This window comes from Tachysurus vachellii, chromosome 1, assembly GCF_030014155.1.
Source record: "Tachysurus vachellii isolate PV-2020 chromosome 1, HZAU_Pvac_v1, whole genome shotgun sequence".
Taxonomy (NCBI): domain Eukaryota; kingdom Metazoa; phylum Chordata; class Actinopteri; order Siluriformes; family Bagridae; genus Tachysurus; species Tachysurus vachellii.
Genome location: NC_083460.1, coordinates 16,902,183 through 16,927,703, shown reverse-complemented (window position 1 = coordinate 16,927,703; position 25,521 = coordinate 16,902,183). Strand labels below are relative to the sequence as shown.

Genomic DNA, 25,521 nt, shown 5'->3' with positions numbered 1-25,521 from the left:
ATGCTAATGAGAAGAGCTGGACAGTGGGTGGGATTTTATCCAAGAAGATCTTAGTGGAAAAACTGAAAGGAAATTAGGTTGTAGACGTAGCAACAGCCTAGGTTTCATTTCATGGAAAATACCTCAGTTAAACCTATTTTTAGCATCAGTAAAAAAAAAAAAACTGAGGTGAATGTATGACATGATCAGTAGTCCATCCAACGAGAGGACGGTCTCACTTTCTTATGTCCTACTGGCTTGCAAATTCACAGGAAAAAGTTAAAATCTTAAAATTTAATGCTTAAATAAGCGCAAAGTGAAAGGATAACCGTCTATCCTTTCTATTTCAGTAAATGACACCATTTTCTTCCAGATGATTGCTTGAACTTTAACATGTATGGCTGTAGCACACTGTCATCCCTGAGATCTGCCTCCTGAAGCTACTTTCCAAAACATATCTAGCTTTCTATTATTCTTATATGCTATCAGGTTTAGCCTGTTTAGTGAGTGCTGTTTACACGGGTTTGTGTTTACGCTACTTACTGTCTAGTACAGCGAGGACGAATGCTAGCTGGAGTCAGGCCAAGCTCTTGTGGTCATTAGTCAGGCTTTTCTGTTTGGTTTCACTTGTATACAAAGCTCCTAAAGATGACAAGCGTGTCAATGTCAACCCCACACACCCTGCTCCCACTCCTACAGAAGGGTATTTCCATTAAAAAACAGGAAGGTGTCACACGTACACGGGCGAAATATTGCGCCCAGAAAAACATCAGTGTTGAATATCACCTGGAATAATGAAAAGGGTTCGAGTGCGTTTGTATGAAGAAGTGGTTTCGGGCTTCCGTTAAAGATGAGCTGATGAGTCAGACAGGTTTGTTATTCTACAACACAATAAAAAAAACGACCTACAGGGAATATCCTAATCTGTATACAGGACATTAAGTAGAGCACAAAGAATGCAGCAGTACCAGATTCTATGTCAAGCTGGATGCAGTCGACTGATGGAAAATTTACCCCATATGCAAAAGCTGCGAAATTTCTTTTAAGAAACACAATTTATGTACTAAGGAAAGTGTCACGTTTGGTAACCTTAGGCGGAAACGGGGACCGAACCCGGACCTCCGCCGTTACCTCGATCGCCCACATTTGCAGGATTTAGTGCATGCACTGCTTTTATGTAACACACTAATACTAACACAGCTTACATGAAATGTAACAAAGACAAGTCATAACTGAGATGGAACCTAGATGACCTAAACAAAACATAGAGGGCAGTGGAAACTCAACTGGTTAAGGCTCTGGGTTGTTGATCGGAGGATCGGGGTTCAAATTAATGAAAATGTACCAAATTTACATCAGCAGGATCTTTTAATTGGAGGTCCAAAGTAATTTAACAAAGACAATTGTTATTTCAACATAGATATTATTCCAAAGGAAAAAACAGAAAACCAGCATGTGCACTAATATTGGCACCCCTCCTTAATATTTGGTTGCACACCCTTTGGCAGAGATGACAGCCTCCAAACGTTTCTTATATCCATCTTTAAGCTTCTTGCACTTCTCGGGTGGTATTTTCTCCCACACTTCCTTTGCAATATGCTCAAGCTCTTGAACATTTGCAGGGTTCCTTTCTCCAATGGCAGATTTTAGCTCCCCCCAAAGATTTTCAATTGGATTGAGATCAGGACTCATTGCTGGCCAACTGGTTTCAATTTGTGAAAACAGTCCATTTTTTCCCTTTCAACTATTCCTGCGTGCTTTTGGAGGTATGCTTTGGGTGTTTATCGTGCTGGAGGACCCATGATCTTCGACTCAAACCAAGTTTCCTTACAGTGGGCAAGACATTTCGCTCTAGAATTGCTTGATAATCTTCTGATTTCATGATGCCTGTGATACGGTCAAGGCCTCCAGTACCAAATGCAGCAAAGCAGCCCAACAGCATTATGGATCCTCCACAATGATTGACTGTTGGTATGGTGTTTTTTTTCCTTAAAGGCTTCATTGCACCGTCTGTAAACATACTGTTTGGGTGCATTACCAAAAAGCTCTACTTTTGTTTCATCCGTCCATAAAACATTGTCCCAAAAGACTTGAGGTTTGTCCAGGTTCTCTTTCGTGAAGATCTTCTGTCATCAATTTTTCTCTTTCCCCCACGTCCAGGGAGGTTCTTGACAGTTCCATGCCTGGAAAACATCTTAATAACATTACGCACCGTTGAAACAGGGATACCAAGGTCTTTGGAGATGGCCTTATACCCTTTGGAGGTCTTGTGCTTGCAAATAATAGCATTTCTGGTGTCCTCAGACAGCTCCTTTGTCTTTACCATTGTCACACATGAAGAGGTAATAACAGGTGGCTTTTAAAAACACCAAAATGATCATTCATTGGCTAATTCATGTAACATGGGTGGAGGCAATTCTTCACAGGTGATCCTCATTTGTGATTTGCAACGGGTTAGGATTACTGGGTTATTAACGGGTTACTGATTTGCAGCAAAGGGTGCCAATACCATTGACATGGCAAGCATTATGTTTTTCTATGTCTTCCTCATAATGTTTATCTTTTTAAATGTTCTTTATCATTTGCTGTTTTGTATCAAACACAAGCTATCTGTAGTAATATGTTGTTTCACTTGATAAATTTCCTTCAGTAGATATTCCCCAATATGTACATAAACTTCATGGGTGCCAATAATGGTGAGCAGGACTGTATATAAAGTGAGTACATGTTTCTCACTTTATATATTATACCTTTAATACACTATTATTTCCACTGACGCTTTCACATTTGCTTGGAAAGGCTATTGCTATGCTATATATAACAACTACTAAATTTTATCTTTTTTTTTTTTTTTTTTACTGAATACACTCTATCTATCTATCTTTCTTTCACTCTTTGAAAAGGCACTAAACAAGCTTGGGCAGACACACGACAGGGTCAAGTAATGGAATAATGCAAAATGGCAGCTGTGTCTATATCTGTGTCTGTATCTGACAGGTGTTTGTTTCTAGTTCCTGTTTTCTGCAGTACAAATAAGTCAGTTTGAGGTTTCATCCACTGCCGGCTACCAAAACAGACCAAAACATATTACACTGGTGCCCTTGGTGAATTTTACACTCGAGGGCTGAAATGTTGATCTGTTTACTCTGATGAGTCAAAGTCAGTTCAAATGCAGAACAATATTTGCAGAGAGATATTACAGTGAGTAAAGGTTGTAGTAATAGAGACAATGTACCAAAACACTACATAGATATGAGAATAGCAATTAGGACTAAAGAATTTTCTTAAAATTTGGTCTGGGAGTAGAAAAGCCCTGCTCTTTAAAGCTCTCGTGACAGATTCTGCATCGAGTACCGAATTCTGGAAAGAGGTTTGAGCTGTATTTGTTTTTAAAGCACAAATGTTTTAAAAGATTGAGACCAACATTGTGAGGCCACCAGGTAACATCACACCTGCACATTGTGGGGCCACAGGGTAACATCACACCTGCACATTGTGGGGCCACAGGGTAACATCACATCTGCACATTGTGGGGCCACAGGGTAACATCACACCTGCACATTGTGGGGCCACAGGGTAACATCACACCTGCACATTGTGGGGCCACAGGGTAACATCACACCTGCACATTGCACCAGGTAACATCACACCTGCACATTGTGGGGCCACCAGGTAACATCACACCTGCACATTGTGGGGCCACAGGGTAACATCACACCTGCACATTGCACCAGGTAACATCACACCTGCACATTGTGGGGCCACCAGGTAACATCACACCTGCACATTGTGGGGCCACAGGGTAACATCACACCTGCACATTGTGAGGCCACCAGGTAACATCACACCTGCACATTGGGGGGCCACAGGGTAACATCACACCTGCACATTGTGGGGCCACAGGGTAACATCACACCTGCACATTGCACCAGGTAACATCACACCTGCACATTGTGGGGCCACAGGGTAACATCACACCCACACATTGTGGGGCCACAGGGTAACATCACACCTGCACATTGTGGGGCCACCAGGTAACATCACACCTGCACATTGTGGGGCCACAGGGTAACATCACACCTGCACATTGCACCAGGTAACATCACACCTGCACATTGTGAGGCCACCAGGTAACATCACACCTGCACATTGTGAGGCCACCAGGTAACATCACACCTGCACATTGTGGGGCCACAGGGTAACATCACACCTGCACATTGTGGGGCCACAGGGTAACATCACACCTGCACATTGCACCAGGTAACATCACACCTGCACATTGCACCAGGTAACATCACACCTGCACATCTGCTTGTCCACTGCTCCTTCACCAACATTTGGAAGTTTAACTCCTGCACCAATGGAACTCTGTTGGCATTAGTGACCCGCGGGGCGGGTGGGGGCAGGTAAAGAAATTGTCACTTTACTGTGGGGCGGGTTGGGTTGGGGCGGGTCATTAAAAACAAAATATAAAAAACCTGTTGCGTGCAATTTGTGCAAATCCCACGGGTGCGGGTGGGTTGTAAAAATCGGGCCAATAATTTCATAAAAGCAGGACTGATCCGGGTTGGAAAAAAACCTGACCTGCGCATCAGTAGTTGGCATGGCTTTAGTTGGCATTTATGAGCAGTAGCTACAATAATAAATAGGGCAGCAAATGTCCACTATTACACAGCATCTAAATAAGCAAGCAAATCATGGAAGACTTCTAACAGTCAAAAAGCAATTTTTAATACCGTTGCTTACTGAAAAGAGATCAATGGCAGGTTGATTATGGGATGTTTAGAGAAATGCTGCCATTTAGGATTAATAGCTGATGTACAACCATAATAACACATACACACACAGACATACACACACACATAAACATACATACACACATACACACACATACATACATACATACATACATACATACACACACACACACACACACACACAATCCTGTAGTGTGTTTATTACACTATTATAAGTCCTATCCTATGTAGTGGAGCTAAAATTGTGACACAGTGTAAATAGATGAGCGGATGAAAGCGTTACTGTGTTACACCGGAAACAAAAGCATCATGGCGCATCGTCAGCACTTTCATTTTAAATGTTGCCTTCAAAGCGATGTGTTATAACTGTGTTATAGATTAATGCACAATAACACAAATTAGTGTCACTTACCCGTCGTCTTTTGTGTCTCCGAAATTCGCCATGTTCGCCACCATAGTGCATCCACACACACACGCGCACGCGCGCACACACACACACACACACACACACACACAAAGAAGAAGTCCTACACAAAAGGGCCGGTGTTAATTTGAGCCACCTGCGCGTGCGACGCGACTCCTGCGCGTGACGTTTGTTATGTAAACGAGTGAGAATATGAGCTTTATCTGATCCTCTTTCTCACCTGCACGGGGACTAAACACACACACTGTAATACACACACCGGCTGTAATACACACACATCTACAACGCCCACTAAGGACCGAGAATTTTCGACGTGTGATGACACGTGTAGGTGTTTATTTTTCCTCCCATATAAGAACGAAGAATCACGGATGCACATGAATGACATGTAAAGCTCAAGTTTGGGGATAAAGCGCTGATCTTAATAATGTGGGCGGATGTTCGAGCCGCCTGTGGCTGATGCACATGGTATAGAGATCAGGCATCTGACCTGAAACAATGTTATTGTGCCGAGAGGGGGCGGAGCTTAAAAATCCCGCTCTTTCCTTTGGGCCAATGACCTTACATCTCTCTCTCTCTCTCTCTCTCTCTCTCTCTCTCTCTCTCTCTCTCTCTCTCTCTCTCTGTGTGTCTCTCTCTCTGTGTGTCTGTCTGTCTCTCTCTCTCTCTCTCTCTCTCTGTCTGATTCTAATGTTTTCTCTCTCTCTCTCTCTCTCTCTCTCTCTCTCTCTCTCTCTCTCTCTCTCTCTCTCTCTCTTTATCCTGTTTATCCTGGGAACACTAGATGCGAGGCAGGTTTATACCCTGGATGAGACACCGGTCCATTGTGAGTCATCACGTACACAGTGCCATCTACTTGTGTGTTAAGTAAGTTGGAGGAAATCAGAGAACTTAGAAACTCATGCAGAAGGTTCCTCTCAAGGTTTCTTCCTCATATCATCTCAGGGAGTTTTTCCTCACCACCGTCACCTCAGGCTTGATCATTATGGATAGATTTTAGAAATAAATACTAACTTAATTTTAAACTTTATACTTCTGTAAAGCTGCTTTGTGACAGTGTCTATGGGTTAAAAGTGTTGCATAGATAAATTTTATGATTTTTCTCCTTCTAAAGTGCACACTGACTCACTGATCTTGAACCTTTTGGATTCCACAAGATCATGTAAAAAAAGCCACTAAACACTAGGTGTCATCACACTACAAGCTGAAGGTCCCAACCCGTCTGACATGAAGTGGAACCTCAGACGTGTATATTCTTTTACAAAACCTTACAGTATGTAATCATGTAATATCTCATACACACCATCCATCCAGACAGATTTTATTACTGATTTAAAAACAAAAAAAATCTATTTACACAATGACAAGCAGAAGAAGAAGTGATTATGACGATGGCATGACTTCACTGTGTGAAACCGAAAGAGCACTTTTGGACATAAAGGTCACTCAAGGTCATATTAATGTGTAACTGTGTGAAGAACTTCCTCTGGTGAGAAAAAACTAAATTACAGAGTACATTTTTAACAGGAACTCTCATCAGTCAGTTAAGGAGGACCATCAAGGGCTTTCCTATTGATCATACACTTATACCTGGAGTGGATGAGTGAAAATCTCTCTCTCTCTCTCTCTCTCTCTCTCTCTCTCTCTCTCTCTCTGTCTCTCTCTCTTTTTGTCTCATTCTCTCTCTCTCTCTCTCTCTCTCTCTCTCTCTCGCTCTCTCTCTCTCTCTCGCTCTCTCTCTCTCTCTCTCTCTCTCACTTTCACTCTCACTCTCACTCACTCTCTCTCTCAAGAGGTTTAGTAACACTTGCACTTCTGTCTTTAACTCATCGAGTCTGTAATCTTGAATAGCCTCTTATATTGACTGTATGATGTGTATATTGGTCTTCACATCATCATCACACTGCGTGTAAGTAGAAAGAGAGAGAGAGAGCACGAGAGAGCGAGAGAGAGCGAGAGAGAGAGAGAGAGAGAGAGAGAGATCAATACTCTGCAGCCTCGATCAGAATTCGGTATAATATTTATTTATATTGTTATAATATTGTCTAATAATTTTTTTGTTATTTTCTACTCTAACAGCATCTCTGACTACAGTGTGTTACAGTAAGAGTTATTTCACAGGGACTATTAATAAATGAATTATTATTATTATTGTTATTGTTATTGTTATTATTATTATTATTATTATTATTATTATTATTATTATTATTATTAGACTTTCATAGTCTATGGTGAAAGAGTATGTGATGTTTGAATCTCTGCACTTGGTTTGAATTCTTCCTTCACTGTACGTCACATTGAATCAGGTCATCAGTCAAAATAACCATTTAATTCAGCTGTGTGAACCAGGAATAGGTGAGATGACGGAAACATTCCTCCTTCATCCTCGCAGCTCCTCCCGTCTCCCTTTTCCGGGACTTTTCGATGCTTCAGAAATCCCATTCGGTCCCTCTGGCCAAGGAATCTCCCCATCTTGTGCCTGATTGTACACATGAGACGAATTTAAGCACCAGATGAGTTTCCACAGATGATTTTCTCACTAGAGACACAGCTGGAGGCAGGATATGACCTCAGCAATGCTTTTTAATGACACAGGAGACAGGAAGGGTCTTTTGACCCTTTGAAGTTTTAAAAAAATATTTTCTTTAATAAGCCTGATGACGAGGTTCAGTGTTTATTTAAAGTCGCCTTTAAAGTTTAATAGAAATAATATTTGTTTTCCAACATGAAACTTTGACATCTTTAATTCCACCTTCTCCTCTGTCTTCATGATGCAAACCAAGAGTGCTATAGAATAAAATCACCAGCACTTGTAACTAACTTCTAACCAAGTATAATCGAAGACACATTATTGAAACACATTGCCAAGTCTAACCTCAGAAAATGTTTAGCGTCCTTCTAGGTTTTTTAGTTTGACCTTGTAAAGCTAATGTACGCTATCCGGAAGCTATCCGACACAGCATGATTTCTAATAGTCTAGTGAACAGAACAGGAATTAAAAAACACGAAGGCAAGACAGGAGAATCCACGTGTGAAACCTAGCATGGTTGGACAGACTGGCATGGCACGGGCCTATCATCAGACGACTGCAATGGAGATACATGGCGATTTCCTGAAGCTTTTCCTAAACATGTCTAATTTGAGACATTTTTATTGTAATCCAAATCAGGGCCATATCTGAAAGGAACAGCTCAGAGGTCACACAGATTGTGTAAAGGCTAAACGGCCTTTTATGTCATCGTTCACCCTGATCAGCGCTACTGCATGAAAGAAAGGCGTTGACTTGAGCTCTCCGATAAGATTTATCTAACTCGCCTCTAAAAAGCCATTAGACAGCAAAAACTTTGGAGGAGGGAGGGGAAAGAAAGATTTTGTTTTCAAAGCAGGCTCGGTCGCTGTCCTATTATCCTGCCAAGACCCATATATCTCTGACAAACACTCACACATGGCTTCGGCCCATTGGAGAGCAGGAAATCTGTGGGAGTGAAATAGTTTTGGGTTTTTTTGTTGTTTATAATTCCCGTCACAAACTCCAGCTTGATTTTCAGACAATGTAGGTCCTGTGGTTTATTAGCGTATACAATGATGGAGTGATCACTCCCACACGAATGTCCTGCTGTTCTTCATTTCATACAAGGCAGTTATTGCATCCATGCGGCTCGAAAGACGCGCGCGCTCGACCGTTAATGCACGCACTAGTATAAACCGAGTCATGAAAGAAAATGACGTCCACTATAAGGAAGAAAATCAATCAAAGGCCTATCTGTTAATAATGCACGATATGAATCCTCAGGCTGAAGACAGATTAGCACCACAACCTTCAGGTTATCAGTAGCACAACATGAAAGTGATTAAAAACGATGTAAACTGGGGCTTAAAGGTAGAATCTGGATGTTTAACAGATCAAGATCACCAAAATCAGAGCTGCTCATTAAAGAAAAATTCATCCTGAATCAGTCTAGAATTATATGTGCTCTTGAGTAATGTTTAAGAATTGTTAACAATGGCTAGGTTTAAACTCGTTTCATCAACAGTAGACGTTGGTCTGTTTACATGTCGGCTTTCCCACATTATCAACAACGGCATTCAATCTCGGCGCCGGTGGGGCTTTATTTCTACCTAAAAACAGCGGCACTCTCACACCATCAAGCTAATACCACCATCATTGCTATCAGCTCGTAGATCACTAACTAGCGACGTCTCTGGAGTATCTAGGTGCAACTGGGTCATATATCTGTGGTGCATTCTGGGAGTTTGAGTAAATCAAAAAGCTGCAACAGCTTGATTGGAATTCATATGAAATAATAAAAAACATGAGTGAGTGAGTGAGTGAGTGAGTGAGTCAGTGAGTGAGTGAGTGAGTGAGTCAGTGAGTGAGTGAGTGAGTGAGTCAGTGAGTGAGTGAGTGAGTGAGTCAGTGAGTGAGTCAGTGAGTGAGTCAGTGAGTGAGTGAGTCAGTGAGTGAGTCAGTCAGTGAGTCAGTGAGAGAGTGAGAAAACAAACTGCAGCTCTTTTGGTTTTAGAAGCCATCAGTAAAATCAAATTTTTAACTGTCTATAAGCTCAGTGTGAAATTTTCCTATAAAGTATTGGCATAAACCAATTCACTATATCACTATGGTACCGCTCCAGGGGCTAAGGTTCGAGCCTGAGCTCAGGATTCTGTCCATGTGCTATTTCACATGTTCTGTCTGGGTTTCTTTAGGGTTCTCTGGTTTCCTCTCATAAACCTTGTGTTAAGTGATTATAATTGAAGATGATTTACATATTAAATTATGTATATTTTTACAGGGAAATGTTCAGAAGCTACCAAACTGCGTTGCACTAGTATGCAAGAGATATTAAGGTTAATATATGTGTTCACTGCATCACATAAACTTCTGAGTGAATATTTGCCTTCATCCTCACATTTAGAGGCTTCTTCAAGTACTTAGTTTCTGTGGTGTAGATACATTTAGCTAAGCTTCAGTTCCTGACACAAGCCACAAGCATCAGCTGTGGTTTCTACCATTAACACTGATGCAACAATTTTCAACGTTTACTGGAAAAGAAGAAAAACACATGGAGAACAGAAAAACCAAAACAATTAAAGAAGAAATGAAATTAGAAGGCGTTATGAATCGTGTTTTCTGGTGATTTCTTCATTTTGACACCACCATCTTCTGGAATTAAAAGATTTCTTTTCTGTGTTACGGCTTCGAACCATCTCTCATCCGAGTCTTCTCGTTTGAGATTATCTTGAGTCTTAAAGATTGTAAAATAGCCAAATATGGACTTGTTGTGTTGTTTTATTTCTTGTTACGATGCTGCATGTATCACATGGCAGAAATTGAGAAATGTGATGCCCCATAAATTAGATCCTGCATCAGTTCCACTGTATTTCTCAGCGTAATGCTCTGGTAATCGAATCGTATTGGACATCAGCTCTGTTTAGGGGAAGCAAGTATCGACTGCCTCTTTGAAAAGAAACAAGGGAAAAGCAGCCCATGAGGCAGAGCAAAGCATGCACAATCTCTCGATTTGGTCAAGGACACAAAACCCTTCGTGGTGTTTAATGCATTTACATTTACATTTACAGAATTTGGCAGACTCTCTTATCCAAAGTGACGTACAAAAGTGCTTTTGAGTCTCTCTCATTGAATACATTAACTCTGGTCCACTAGGTTACAGACTTAAGATACCACGAGCCTAAAACTCTGTTTAAATTTTTTTTTAATTCACATAGACAACAAACAGGGGATAAAGTGCTAGTTCAAGTATTTCATGAAGAAGTAGGTCTTCAACCATCGATTGAAGATATCCAGTGACTCAGCTTTCCGGACCCCTAGGGGAAGTTCTTTCCACCATCTCGGTGCCAGAACAGAAGTGTCATGATGTGTACCTCCCTCTTACTCTGAGAGATGGTGGGACCAGTGGAGCAGTGCTGGTAGACCTGAGGGAGCGAGGTGCAGTGCAAAGAGTGATGAGGGCTTTGAGGTGAGATAGAGCTGGTCTGTTTTTGGCTTTGTAGGCAAGCATCAGTGTTTTGAATCTGATGTGTTCAGCTACAGGAGCCAGTGGAGGACAGCAGCAATGGGCTGGTGTGGGGAACTTAGGCAGGGTGAAAATGAGTTGTGCAGCTGCAGTTTGGATCATTTGCGTTCATAGGTAGACCTGACAGGAGAAAGTTGCAGTACTCCAGTCTTGAAAAGACAAGAGACAACAAGTACCTGAGCAGCCTGTGTGGACAAAAATGGACGAATCCTTTTAATGTTGTAGAGAAGAAACCGACATGATCGTGTCACATTAGCAACATGAGAGGAAAAGGACAGTTTATTGTTCATGGTTACCCCAAGGGCAGATCAAATCATTATGCAGGGATATTGCAAAATAATGACCTATGGATGAATCACCTGATGATCAGCAGTTTAGTTTTGCTAGGATTGAGCTTCAACTGATGAGCCATCATCCACGACAATATGTCCGCCAGACACGCTGAGATCCGAGCGGAAGCTGTGGTATCTGAGGGTGGGAAAGAGAAGATAAGTTGTGTATCATCAGCATAGCAGTGGTAACAGAACCCATGTGAGGAAATAACGTTGCCAAAAGAGTGAGTATACAGAGTATACAGTAAAGGAGAGGACCAAGTACTAAGCCCTGAGGAACACCAGTGGAAAGCCTGCGTGAAGAAGATTTCACTCACCTCCATCTCAAAATCTCTTCTCTGCTGCTATGGTTAAGAAATGTGACAACAAAGGAGTAGGGGAATCCTGGCTGTGAGATGTAGGTGCAGTCAGGGCAGATGCGAAGGTCCTGCAGGTGACGCTTGGGAGTTGAGTAGAGATGTTGTGTAATGCATTTATTGTATTGTGTCTTTGTGAATTGTTTTGTCTTTTACTGATGTTTCTTCTTTGTGATAGTTTTGCAAGGAATAAAACACTTGAAGGAAAAAAATCAGTGACAGCATGGCGTGATACAGAGTTATATATAATATAATATATGTGTTTCTTCTACCACTTACACTATAGCAATATGCCAGTGCATTTTATCCATTCAGAGTTTTAACGCATTGCTGTGGAGCTTCTTTGAGACATGTTACTTCTTGTTATCGCTTATGTTATAACAGCTAGAAACAACTGTTCCCTCGCCGACCTCTTTGTTTTTCCCTATAGGTTAATAAAGGAGGGAAAAAACACTGCAAAATACAGAGAATAATCCTGTGGCATTGGAGACTCATACATTTTCCATAAATAAGCAAATCAAATAAACATTTTACTACAAAAACCCATCAATTATTATACACTTTCTTGTTCTTGTTGAATATAATTCAAATTCAGCATTTAATTAACCTTAAATTAAATAAATTGTCTGATATTCCAGTCCCTGTAAAATGGGCTGCTATTATAGAAACAAAAATGAACACGTTATTATTATATAATAATTAATATAAACTAATAAACACCTCTTGACCAAGCAGAAAAATGATTTGAACAGAGCTGTTGTTCATAGACTTGTAAATGCCTGTTTTTTAATTGTTTCTATTTATTTTTGTCAGTGATTATTTGTTTCTCTGTTAATAACTATTTTCAAATGAGAGATATACACTATATAGGCAAAGGTTTGTGGATACTTGACCAACATAACTATAAGTGCTTTTAATCCTAGTTCTCCTCAGTTCATCCCAGAGGACACTCAGGTTCTTCCGCTCCAATCGTGTCTTCATGGAGCTTTGTGCACAGGGGCATTGTCATGCTGGAACGGGTCTGAAGGGAAATTGTAATGATGCAGCAAAATAAAATAAAAGTCCTACAATTGTGGACTTACTGCATTGTGGCTCCAGTTTGGAGAATAAGACTGAGACGGTCAATTTCACTTGCACTGAAAGTAAAATTTTCATTATATACCTGCGTTTTTCTTTTTTCTTTTTATAGTACTATGAAACAAATTAAAGGTTAAAAGGTGACCTATAATTCATTTATTATCCAATACAGTTGGTTCTTCTATACAGTCTAAATATGACTCATCCACAGAGAATATTTGGTGGTTATTAAGTGCTGCCCTTGTTTTATAGCTGGTGATGGTCTCAGAGGTGATGAGCTCGGCTAATTGCAGTACCAATAAGCAGTCTACGTCTGAATTAAAGACTAAGGTTAGTATGTCTATAGAGTAACACTCTGTCCCAAATTCATGTGTACTCACTGACCTTACCAGAGCATCAGACATTTCAAGATGTGTCTCAAACCCCAGAAGGCAAGCAGTCGGTCTTCACCTGATAAACCCACAGATCCACAGCCATAGTTACTTGTTAGATTTAATTCTGAGAAGAACTCGTTTGGGACGCGACGCAATGCATTTTTATCATCACGGCGGTTCTGACGTAGTGCACCGCGCTCTGTAGACGGGCTGCATGCAGCAGCGCGTGAACTGAACAATAAAATGCTAATCTGAGGATGAGGATGAGGATGATGAGGAGGATTAGGATGCATTGAACGGGACAGCCGGCGACGTCAGCGATCGATTCTCTGTTGCACGTTTATGATGTGAGAGAAGCGACTGCACTTTGCAGAGACAGCGAGGAGGGGGACCTGCACCGGGAAAACGGGAAGAAAATCCCGGTTAAGACGCCGCGCACTTGTGACATATCAGCTTTAAATTCCGCAAATATAAACATTCATGCACGCGTAGCTGATTTCTCATCGAGGATTGAAGCATGCGCCACGTCGGGACGTTAGTGTGTCTGTGTACAGTGTGCGTGTGCGACGCGTCGCGCGGCTGCGGAGAGATTCAGTGTGGCGCCCGAGCCAACGGCAGCGCCACGTCGACGGGATGCTGCGATTTGCCGCTGCGCACCTTCGCCGAGCACGCGAGCTGGCTGGCACGGAAGCTGTCCGGGCTGCTGATCCTGCTCGCCCTTTTCGCCGTGGGCTACTTCGTGCAGCGGCTCGTGTGCCCGCGTCACCGCCGACGCGGCCGCGCGCCACAGGAACCCGAGTCGCTGTTAGGGGCGCGCGCCACCGCGTCGCAGGACACGTTGCTGGAGCGTTTCGAGGACGGCGGAGGAATGGACGGAGTGGACGGCTTCACATCACCCGTTCTGCAGCCGCCGGCCTACGACGAGGTGAAGGACCTGCCTACGTACGAGGAGAGTGTGCGCGCGGCCGGGGGAAGCGTCAGGCCGGCTGGAGTCGGGCGCGAGAGACCGGAAGCCTCCAGGATCTTCAGAAACTCTGTTTGACGCGCATTTTACTTTCTCAAACACTACAACACATTTATCCCAATTCAAGTGCAATTATAAGTGATGGCGGTGGGTTTTAAATGTAGGTGAGTCGCTCATGACCCCAGAACTTTTCTAGTGCTGTGTTCCTTTTTTCTATGCTATTTATAAGAGACTCTACACACTCTGGACTGTGTGGAGCTCTGAGTATCTGAGCTTGGAAGAAGTGGAGCTCTGCAGGCATAGTGACATTTGTGCAATGATATTTTCAGCAAGTGTTTAGTGAATAAATAATGAATATTTACAACAACATTAATCAACGCTATGAGATAGAAATATTCGTGCAGTTTTATCTATAAGGCCGGAGACTGTGACACTGTCATATCCCTAATATATGACTATTTAGATTTTTTATATGATACTGAGACAAGAAGCAAAATAATCAGCATGGACTCAGGTTAAAGCAGTAGCCCACTCCATAACACTCCACAGCTGTAATTTATATATATATATATATATATATATATATATATATATATATATATATATATATATATATATATATATATAAATATACAATTCAGTTCAGCTGACCTTAATCTTGCATAGAAAATTGTGCTAATTAACCAAACTAATTATCTTTGGTTAATACAGACGTGCAGCAAACGTTGAGGCAAGCAGGCCGAGACCTATAAAATATGATATTTCCAGCATGAGTGTTTAATAAGGTGTAGTAAATTGTGCAAGACTATTATATCTTTTCAAAACAGTAATATTCTAAAAAGATTTTAAAGAGCTTACATCCCAAGTGCAATACAATAAAGCGAGTTTTAAAGCAAGCAAGCAAAAAAAAAAAAAAAAAGCCTAAGATGTTTCTGATCAAGGCCGGTGGTTTCATGCAGTTCATTAATCCGGTTCCCTGTGACCTGTATCATGTAGCATTTTGCAAAGATTGCTTTTATCTAATATGATGGGCCTGTAATGCACAAGGCTTTAACATAAACACATTACTCAGATACACGGTCATTAGGTTGCTAGATCTGATGCATAAAAATGGTTTTGGCAATTAAACGTTGCAATCCATATCAAACTTCCTCTGTAAACAGACAATTTGTGTCAGCAGTGCAGTTATTCAATACAGCGTTAGCTGTTCAAATAGAGGAAAAATTGAGCCCAGATCAATGGGCATTATGGAGCATTAGATGAGCAGGATTCTGGTGTTCAAGCTGCTTTTTGGAGATTCGATGCAACCCCCCCTGTAAAAGTGCTTTTAATTATAAATTATAAATTAGTGCTATTCTTGCACACACCTTGCTATGGATTTATACACTTGAACTGACCACCAAAACTCAGTTCAGAGTCTTTGACCTCTATGAAAATGTGCGAGTGCCCCTTCGGGACGTGTGCACTTAGGACAGGGTTTTACAGAAAGTGATGCGTTCCTCGTTGAGTCATGGTCTGGCATTTCAATAGCCATTCCGTCACTCATGCATTAAGTCTCTCTTTTCCAGAAGTGGACTTCTTGTTAAGACGTTTTCACTGAGCACAGAGGAGCCAGCGGCTCCCACAGTGAACCTGTCCTAAAGGAGTGGACATTGCATGAATCAATTGGCATGACTTTTTAGACTATTTGTATAATAACAGTTTTTTTTTTGTTTTTTTTTACGAATATTTATCCCACCTGAGCATGTTTTGCGTGCAGATGTTCCCTTTAATTAACATCCTATTTAACCTGCTTCTCTGGTTAGAACACAAGCTTGTCCACATAAAATCTGCAGTCACTTCAGGATTCAAAACACATTATACCTTTCATCGATCAGAGAACACAAAGTGCCACTTTCAAGGAATTGTTCAAACGTGGATGCTTTTCAGAAGGTTTCATCATTTCCCTGCACATTAAAGTTAACTTCAGAACTTACAGAACAAGGCAATAACCTGATTAATGTACAGAAATATCATTACATTACTTGGATATGATCAGAATATATAAAGAGTCTTGCCCTTATTTTTTTCAGAACGTCAGGTATATGAGAAATACCATGTTAACAATATCTATTGGTGTATAGTGCATTATTTTAAGTCTAATAAAGACTTCAACAAAAAAATAAAATAAAAATAAAACAGTCCTTCCTGACAATATACCATTATTATTATTATTATTATTATTATTACTCATTAATACTGATTTAAAATGTTTCACTACATTAAGGCAAAAAATGATATGATTGTTATGTAGGGATGGGGGGGGTATTTATTTTTGCTGCTATGGTGTCTATGGTCACTGTAAAGCAATACAAATTTCAGGTGCACTGAATTACATCATGATGATTATTTATTTCTTTCTTTTTTTTTTTTTTAAAAAGGCAACAACGTTTTGCACCACCATCTTCAAAACTCCAAGTAAGGGAATATCTTTAGCAAGGATTTAAATTATTTTTTTTTTGTCCCTTCAGTTTGGTGCACAGTCTCCCTTTGCTTAGTTCAGGCTTTCTCTGTCTTTGCAAGTAAACAGCAAAAATCTGAACTAATTGTTTTTGCTGCCAGGACATACTGTATAAACTGCATAATCAAAACATACGCACTGTCGGAAAACTGGCCGTATTCGAACGATCATATGCTAAATATTTCACTTTGGCATTAGCAGTGCTGTTTTCATGGTGTTTATACTTTCAGGAGCTGATCTCTCTATTCACAGTAAGTCTATTTTTTTTTTTACTGATATACATCTAAATTGTGTAAATCAACACTGGACAATTTACACATGATTCATACCAGATGAGGAAAAAAAAAAGAAATCAACATCTGGATTTGGATTTTGTGGGGATTTACTGTAAAAGCATTGATCTACAGAAGGAAGGAGCTTTTAGTGTTACTGGAAATAGACAGTGTTTGAATAAATAAATAAATAAATAAATAAAACAGATGCGGTGAAGACCAGCAGGTTTCATGAAGTTTATGTTGCATAATTAATTATCGTCACCATGGACAAAACTCGACAAGACAAAAAAAACGATTTGTGGCCAACAACAAAGTTTGTAAAAAATCTCCCTTCAGGAGGACTGAATAGAATTACACATAAGAAATATGAAACACAAACAAAACATATTAGGGGCGGAAATAAACCTCGTTTTGACCTGAAGCTCACTTTGGAAAGTGTTTCCGTTTATGTGACCACGTTTTAATGACATAAGCAGAACGTAGTCAGTTTCACTTGTGTGCCATGACGTCAACTTATGTTATCGCAGTCGGTTATATAATTCAGCCTTAGATTTTTTTTTGGGGTCATTTTGTACTTTTTAACCAGAAATAATGCAAAAAGACAAATTCACACAGACTAAAGCTGATATATAAGGTCACATTTGTAGTGGTGGTGAAATAGAGAGTAGAAAAATCTGCGATAGTGTGTGTGTGCGTGTGTGTGTGTGTTTTAACAATAATAGTTTATACTTAATAAAAGTAAGAGAGAAATAATCTTTCAGGAAAAAAATATATGTTTGCTGTTTCTTAGTCATTTCTATTTAACATGCTTGGAATCCATCACTTATTAAAATCTAAGCACTTTACTGTCCCTTGAAAGAAAATCAGAGATTAATATCTAACGATTGGCACGGAAGCAATAGAGCTTGATGACAGCGAGTCTGGAGTACAAGACAGACCACAAATGCTTGGCTGTAACTCACTTAAAACGACGAACCCGATGGAAGCCATTAGTTTTATGATACGTCACAGATCGGCTAAGTACATGTCAGTGCAGAGGCCTCTTCATGTCGAACGAACGAAGCCAACAGTTATGGACAGGAAAAAAGAACCGATTGACCGGAAGATGGACGGAGATATTAAAAAAAAAAAGAGAGAGAGAGATATCGGCGAAACGAAATCGGCATCAAGGAAAGAAAGAAAAAAAAGAGCAAACAAAACTAACACCTATTCTACAGAGTAGCTGCTTTTCTAAAACGTAGCCTAACATTTAGTGTTTTTTTTTGTCCTATTAGTGTTGCTGTTGTTTCACAATCCAGCTGGACCATTTGTCTTGTAGTTCAGACAAATTTGTCATGAAGCACGCTCTGAGAAGTTCATGAGCTTGAAATAATGAAATGAAATTCTGTGGTATCTTGTTTCATGCTGCTCATAATTTACCTGGAGTTAACAACGAATCCTAGTTATTAATAATCTGATGTTTCACGCTGTACGTTCCTAATCCCTGGGTTAACCTTCTAATTTGTAGATTTGCTCCGTCGGTCGGTGTGTAAGTCGGTTCGCTCTTCTCCGTCACGCAAACAGAAGCCAAGACAAACTTCAACAGAGGTGTGTATTTATTATACAGCTATTATACATCATTAAGGCTTTTTGTTTTATCTAAAAAAGGACAGCATACATAATTAGCTTATAAAGAGATCAGTCATTTAGCAGACTCGCGTATCCAGGGTTAAGGGCCTTGCATGGGGGCCCAGCAGTGGCAGCTTGGTGGACCTGGGATTCAAACTCATGACCTTCCGATCAGCAGTCCAACGCCTTAGCCACTAGGCTACCACGTCCCTTAATGCTTACATGATTACATGATTTACTTGACAGAAGAAGTAACAGGCTCACACAACGAACACACAAGAGGAAACAGATAACTGGTGTATTACACCGAATGACCCAAAAGTTACTTATCCAAAGTACTTCAACTCAAGGAGTCTGATCTCAGGTCTCAGAACAACCGTTCTGCAGAGATTGCTGGGTAATGTCTGTTTTTCAGCGATGAGAGGCCAAGCTGCTCCTCACAGAAGAGTTGGCTGCTCTTTCTCTCTCTTTGGCTAGCTCCATCTCAATCTTGGACTGGATCTTCTCCCAATCCACCTCCACCTACACACACACACACACACACACACACACACGTCATGCCTGAGCACACGCTGGGCAACAATAGCTGGGTTGGGAAGGATAATTTGTGTATTTGTTCTGGGCTACTGATTACTTGATTAAATCAGCAGCAGTGAGGAGGATGAACCCAATCTAACTTATGTGCTCTTATGCCTACATTATTCATTTGAATTCTGGTCCATTTAAAAATGATATACTGCAACAGGAAATAAAGCATTGGCTGGATTTCCATCTGATGAAAATCCTCCCAACTGAAGGCCAAGCCAGATTATCAGTGTGTCGTGTTTCACTGTTCTGTCTGACTTCCTGTCACGAGGAGTACCTTACGTCAGATTTCTTCTATCTGATGTTTTTATTCTGCTTCATGACTCGAATTAACACGGAGTATCCGTCTTGTGTTTCTATCTCGAATCGTTCCTCGATGATGGCTTGTTCAAGCCTTTTCTGCGTATTGAATTCTATTATCTTACAGAATTAGGAGTGAAAAACGAGAAGGAGAAATGAGAGATCACCCCTTCGGAGTACTGCAGGAAACGCTTGTTGGTTTCTTCTTTGCCAAAGTCTTGCAGGAACTTCTGTCTGTGTGCAAGGACGGTGTCCACATGGGTTTTGTGCTTCACTGCCAGTTCCAGAGCTCTGAGGAAACAGCTGTGTTAGAGAAAAATGCACACACACACACACACAAAACATTTACACACAGCATCTAACCTGTCCCAGTTGAAGAGGTCAATGTGGATCTGAATGGCCTGGTATATGAGGCCTGCTTGCAATAATGTAGCTTCAGCCTCTTGTACTTGTCCGCTGAAGAGTTGTATATGAGCCAGGGAGGATTCCTTAGAGGGCAAATCCTTTATAAATTTTATATATTGCACTTTATCCACCTATAGAGAGCATAAACAAAACACAGAGAGAGAGAGAGAGAGAAACAGAGGGCCCTTTCATTTTAAAAGCAGATCTGAACAAAGCGTTAATTTATAACGTACGGCTCAGAAAGGTGCACATTTATAATGTATGCTCACCTCTCTGATGGACGCGTAAGCTGTCTCAGCTGTGTTAAGCTCTCTGTTAGCCATGGCCATACCAGCCAGACATGCCCACAGCGCCTGATCCTGCAATATGCACACAAACACACAGATGACAACGTTCGGTTTATCAGCAAGCAGAAACTCAAGATTCATATCGTGGGCTTTAGATACGTTTGATTAGACTGCTTATTTTAATGCTTCTTCTTAACATTTTGTTGTCAGCATGCATGCGACTAACAGATGGAGATGTTAATCTGTGATGGCAGAATGAAGACTTATAAAAGTGGATTATGTGAAGTGGTATTTGGAAAACAGGTTGGATAAAATCTGGAAAAATCAGGACAGTTCTGTACATTTTTTTCTCTGTCGTCTATAACATACTTTGTTGTCTTTATTTATTAGGTTTTCTGCAAAGATCCTGTCGTGTAAGGAGCCAGATGAAGATGCTGGTAAAAACAGTCAGTCTCCCTTAAATAGCTCTAAAACGATTGCAATCTTTGTGCGATTTCCTCACGTGAAAAAAGTGAACGTAACAAAAACAGACCTAGGCCTAAATAATTTATTGGGTGATCAGATACTGGCTGTTAAAATGTCTGCCATTCTCCTGCACCACAGTCAGAATTAAATATTTATGCTGCATTCGAGGTGAGGTTGCAACTTGTAAAAGTTTGTTCATGTGCAATTATTAGCTCAGGTCTTTGTATTTAAAATATTTACAACACTACGTTATTGGGAACGTTTGGTGGGACAGACTAGCGGGCCGAAGGACATCTCTGGAAAAACTGTTATAGGTTGTGTTTACGTTACACTTCACTTCAACTGTAACGATGAAGCAAAATGACAGAGATGGGACAGAGAAAAAAAACAAAACGAAGCACTGTAAGTGGTTGAGGATGTTAAAGCTGATGTGCGGCGTCTTCCAGCTGTGGTTGTGTTTTGTGTGAGAGCATAGGCGCATTTGAAGATGGTGCTGATGCTCAGATGATATCATGACCTGAGAGAGGGATAATAAGGACAAGAAGGTCATTAGACTGGCGTCTAAGCTGGGACGGGGATGTTAATAGGCCCAGTTTCTCTCTCTCTCTCTCTGTATGAGGCTTGTTACTGTGGCGCTGTGGGGCAGATCGATTAATTAACTGCAGAGAAGGAGAACAGACAGGGCGGAACAGAGGGATCGGTGCAGGAGCACGGCCCTGAGACCGAACAAGAATTTAAACACGGGCATTAACAAAGCACAGACAAAAACGAGCAGTAGGTATGGTGTAATCAATCAACAAAGAAATAAAACCCCAACACATTCACAAAACAAAATATTCCTGCTCTGCTCTGGCACCGTATCCAAGGCGCGTTGTAGCTGCTTGGTGCTCACTGAGGATCTCCAGCACTCCAGAGGTGAAGTCACTGCCCTGTGGTGTGTGTCACTCTGGTGGCCCAGAAAAACCCTGGACTCACTTTTACCCAGCTTCCTCCTGGCTCAGCCACCCTCCTCCACCTCCCTGTTCACTCCTTCTCCGGGAAGAACCACGCCGCAGCAATTTACCAGAAATACAGAGTCCCCACGTCACCTTGTTCCTCATCACATCCCCACCGACCCCCCCAAACTCCACCTGCTGAACAGCGTGCTCACTTTAAAAACTTATAGATGCATCACGATCTTTTGTGTATTAAGTTACAGAAAACGTCAGCAAGTAAACAAACTAAGTAAAAAATAAGCAAGCAAGTAAATAAGAAAGTGAGTAATTAAGGTGGTCAGTTAGCAAGCAAATATATAGCGTTATGTGTGTATGCAAGCAAATAAAGTAAGTAAGAAAGAAAGAAAGAAAGAAAGAAAGAAAGAAAGAAAGAAGTGACGAAGTAGTAAGAAACTGACACGAGGCATGGTTTAAATATAGCAGTCTACAACATTGTCTTAACTTTCTTGTAAATTCTACCCTGAAATTGTCTTCAATTATGTTTTATAAAGAAGCAAATTATCTGTCAATTGAAAGACAATTTCAAGCTTGAAAATCTTTTTAAAAAAAGACCAGAAAAAGTTTGTCTTTGAAGAGTTATAGCAAAAAAATACAAGAATGAGTGAAGAAAAAAGCGCAACCTAATAAAATAACCTTTTTGTAATATTAATATTATATCATACTGTAAGAGCTAGCATTGGACCAAGGAAGACTTCATGTGAAAACTATAGTAAGAGCCTGGATAGAGTGTGCTGTAACAGGACAGATAGTGTGAGTACTGACGGTTGAGTAATTGCATACTGGAACGCTCTCTGGGTCTGCGGTTAAAGCGTCATAATGCCAGGAGGATGAGGAGCAAGAACACAGCAGCCTGCTGTGTGCATTAATTGCTGGGTGGAGGTTGGTTGTGTACGGTAAATGGTAAATGGTGAGACGCAAACTAATTAGAAACAAATTCAAACCACGCTGGCACTACCTCACAAAACCACTGGAGCATCAGGCGATCCAGAGCGGACACTCCATCTGCTAAAGGCTCGTACGCACACGCAATTATAACTGCGCAAACACCAGGCAACAACAAAAGTAATAAATACTGCATATTGCATATGAAAAAAAAAAAGGACTTAGTGGAGCATTTAGTGCAGATCTGGACGACTGGGTACAAGCAACAAAACCAAACTCAAACAAAAAAATAATGCTTGATTTACTAGGAAAAGTAGTGAACAAATGATCTTAACATCTGATCTTTGTTAAAACTTGAAGATTAGCAAAAAAAGAGAAAAAAAAAAGAAAATCTGCTGAGACGTGAGAAACCTAGACTGGAAAGAATACATGAATTACTGGGAAATAATAAAAAGAGTGAAAGAGAGAGATTCAGGAAAACAGATGAGAGACAGTTCATGACTCATTTATCTCTTTCTCTCTCTCTCTCTCTCTCTCTCTCATAATAGACGTATCTGTGGGCTTAAAGACTAATCACTTCTACACCTGCAGCGTTCGGTAAAACAGCTGATGCTTAAAATGTATTTAAATTCAATATCCACAATCCTTCGCTTACAGCATGTCAACTCTCTCTCTGTCCACACATATATGTCACATATATATGGCTTGATATTGTAAAATGATCAGGATTAGTGTTCTGCCGGGATGTGCCTGGTGTAATGGTCACTTTCTATGGGCTAACATGTCATGCTCTCTGGAGGGATGGCTTTAGGATGGCTTTACTGTCTCTCCCCTGTCAATCACAATGACACTAACCAATCATGAGTGTCTGAGAGCTCCTGCACACATTAGCCTTCATTCTCCCCAGCTGGGGGGTTAGTTAAGTAAGAAAAGTAAGGATACGAGTAAATAAGTAAGCAAGAAACTGATCATGTAAGTACATAAGTATCCAAGTAAGTAAGGAAAGGAGGAAGTGAGCAAATACACATGATTGTAAATGTAAAAATAAATATAAATAAGTGAAGAGAAAGAGAGTTATTTAATGAGTAAAAAAAGGGAGAGTCACATGGAAGGAAATGAAGTCATTCTTTCAGCACCTTTTAAAAATTAAAATCAGTAAAAATAAATTAGGAAGCAAAAAAAAAAGGAATAAACGAAGTAAACAAAGTAAACGAGTCACTTTGTCTGTGCAAGTACAGACCTATGTGTGTGTGTTTATGCGCGTGTGTGTGTTTGTGAGTGTGTGTGTGTTTATGTGCGTGTGTGTGTTTATGTGTGTGTGTGTGTGTGTGTGTGTGTGTGTGTGTGTGTGTGTGTGTGTGTGTGTGTGTGTGTGTTTATGTGCGTGTGTGCGTGAATCCGGGTCTAAGGTCTAGTTTACACGGGACTTTCCCAGGCTCTGGAAAGCTCAGCCATGTGTCCAATGTCCAGCTTGTCTTCTTTTACAGCTCACAATGTGCAAGCAATTTAAGTCTCTACAAATGGAACAATTAATTTGAAATCATTAGCCTCAGGACACGTTAAAACAGTTCTCTCAGTCTGTGTGTCTCACTCTGGGTCAGATCACGCTCTCCATAACTACTGTACATACAGCGAGAACTGACCGCTCTCCACTTTCCCACCACAGGATGGACAGACTCAATGCTGCAGCTTGGACTGTTTTGTCTTCTCATTATCATTTTTTCTCAAAAGCATTGCTGCGTTTTATCAAACTGTCACTGAAGAAAATAAGTACAATTACAGAGCTGTTTAAACAGGACCCAGGAGGCATGTAGCACTCAGAAAGAAAGAAAGAAAGAAAGAAAGAAAGAAAGAAAGAAAGAAAGAAAGAAAGAAAGAAAGAAAGAAAGAAAGAAATACATGAAAGAAATACATGAAAGGAAAAAAAGAAATACATGAAAGAAAGAAAGAAAGAAAGAAAGAAAGAAAGAAAGAAAGAAAGACAGACAGACAAAAAGAAAGACAGACAGACAAAAAGAAAGACAGACAGACAAAAAGAAAGACAGACAGACAGACAGACAGATTTCACAGTGTGCTCTCAGAGTTAGACTAAAACATCAGTGGTGTACAGAGACACATTACAGAAATGTTTAATCTCCGTGTCCACAAACCGACAAACTCTAGAAGGATTTGACCAGACTTGACTAATCTCCTGCCCTGAACCCTACTGGAAATGTATGGAGGAGGTGGAACTCTTGAGTCTATCAACCAGAAACCCCCTTGAGGAACTGCAGATGATAGGTGTACCTTGGCGAAGCGGCACAGATGGATGGCTTCCTCCCAGCGAGCGGAGCCTATGTACTCGTGCAGCATGGTGGGGTAAGGTGGCATGCCACTGTACACCAATGAACCATCAGCTCGCCTCACTGTCACCTGGGTGCCCGTGTAGTTCAGGATATGTGGAGCGCTGCTGAACTCGCTGCGGAGAAAAATGAGCACACGGTCACTTAACGAAGGATAATAACTTATAAAGCTGGATTGTGTGTGCAAAGACATTTTATTTTATTTTTTTCCATTGCATATTACGTTTATATTTGTCAAACATCTGTGAAACAAACTAGTTCTTGTTATTACCAATAGAATAGCTGCAATAAACAATGTTCACTTTCCAGCTTCTCTTTTTCCTTCTCTTAATTGAAAGGACAACCAATTACAGCTTGGCATGATATAGAAAAGTTTTTGTCTTATTAACAGAGAGAGAGAGCGAGAAAGAAGAAGTAGATGAGGATGATTATTATATAATTAATTTAATAATCAAATTAAATGCACACTCAAGCTGCTCAAGGTGGGAACGGATTTTCCTATAATGTCTGTGTGTGTGTGTGTGCGCGCGAAATTGTGTGTGTGTGTGTATGTGCCACCTGGCATCCTTGGTGAAGAGTGTG

The 25,521-nt window shown here is 40.7% G+C and overlaps 3 protein-coding genes and 1 long non-coding RNA gene across 8 annotated transcripts in view; 1 reads left to right on the top strand and 3 right to left on the bottom strand.

Annotated features, from left to right (window-relative positions):
• The window catches only part of si:dkeyp-97b10.3 (NACHT, LRR and PYD domains-containing protein 1a allele 5), a 22,261-nt gene extending 16,713 nt beyond the window's left edge, over positions 1 to 5,548 (bottom strand). The window contains exon 1 of one of the 2 annotated variants that reach the window (XM_060875189.1): positions 5,149 to 5,548. In XM_060875189.1, the coding sequence (XP_060731172.1) occupies positions 5,149 to 5,192 (44 nt within the window). In that variant the 5' untranslated portion in view covers positions 5,193 to 5,548. The remainder of the gene's footprint in view (positions 1 to 5,148) is intronic. The other variant, XM_060875181.1, reaches the window with a different exon arrangement.
• A 5,180-nt stretch (positions 5,549 to 10,728) lies between these two features.
• On the bottom strand, positions 10,729 to 13,133 carry LOC132840586 (uncharacterized). Its single transcript, XR_009647819.1, has 3 exons — positions 11,842 to 13,133; positions 11,552 to 11,660; positions 10,729 to 11,377 (listed from the first exon to the last, which is right to left on the bottom strand). It is a non-coding gene; the product is annotated as an uncharacterized LOC132840586 (long non-coding RNA).
• Positions 13,134 to 13,562: 429 nt separating this feature from the next.
• LOC132840524 (uncharacterized membrane protein C3orf80) lies at positions 13,563 to 14,821 on the top strand. The gene has a single exon (XM_060862269.1). The coding sequence runs from the start codon at positions 13,849 to 13,851 to the stop codon at positions 14,371 to 14,373; it is 525 nt and encodes a 174-aa protein (XP_060718252.1). The 5' UTR covers positions 13,563 to 13,848; the 3' UTR covers positions 14,374 to 14,821.
• A 3,826-nt stretch (positions 14,822 to 18,647) lies between these two features.
• The window catches only part of ift80 (intraflagellar transport 80 homolog (Chlamydomonas)), a 62,357-nt gene continuing 55,483 nt past the window's right edge, over positions 18,648 to 25,521 (bottom strand). For all 4 annotated transcript variants that reach the window (XM_060875140.1, XM_060875130.1, XM_060875149.1 and 1 more), the window contains 5 exons: positions 24,884 to 25,055; positions 20,238 to 20,327; positions 19,927 to 20,099; positions 19,731 to 19,854; positions 18,648 to 19,200 (listed from right to left, as the gene is read on the bottom strand). In XM_060875140.1, coding sequence (XP_060731123.1) covers positions 19,090 to 19,200; positions 19,731 to 19,854; positions 19,927 to 20,099; positions 20,238 to 20,327; positions 24,884 to 25,055 — 670 coding nt within the window. In that variant the 3' untranslated portion in view covers positions 18,648 to 19,089. The remainder of the gene's footprint in view (positions 19,201 to 19,730; positions 19,855 to 19,926; positions 20,100 to 20,237; positions 20,328 to 24,883; positions 25,056 to 25,521) is intronic.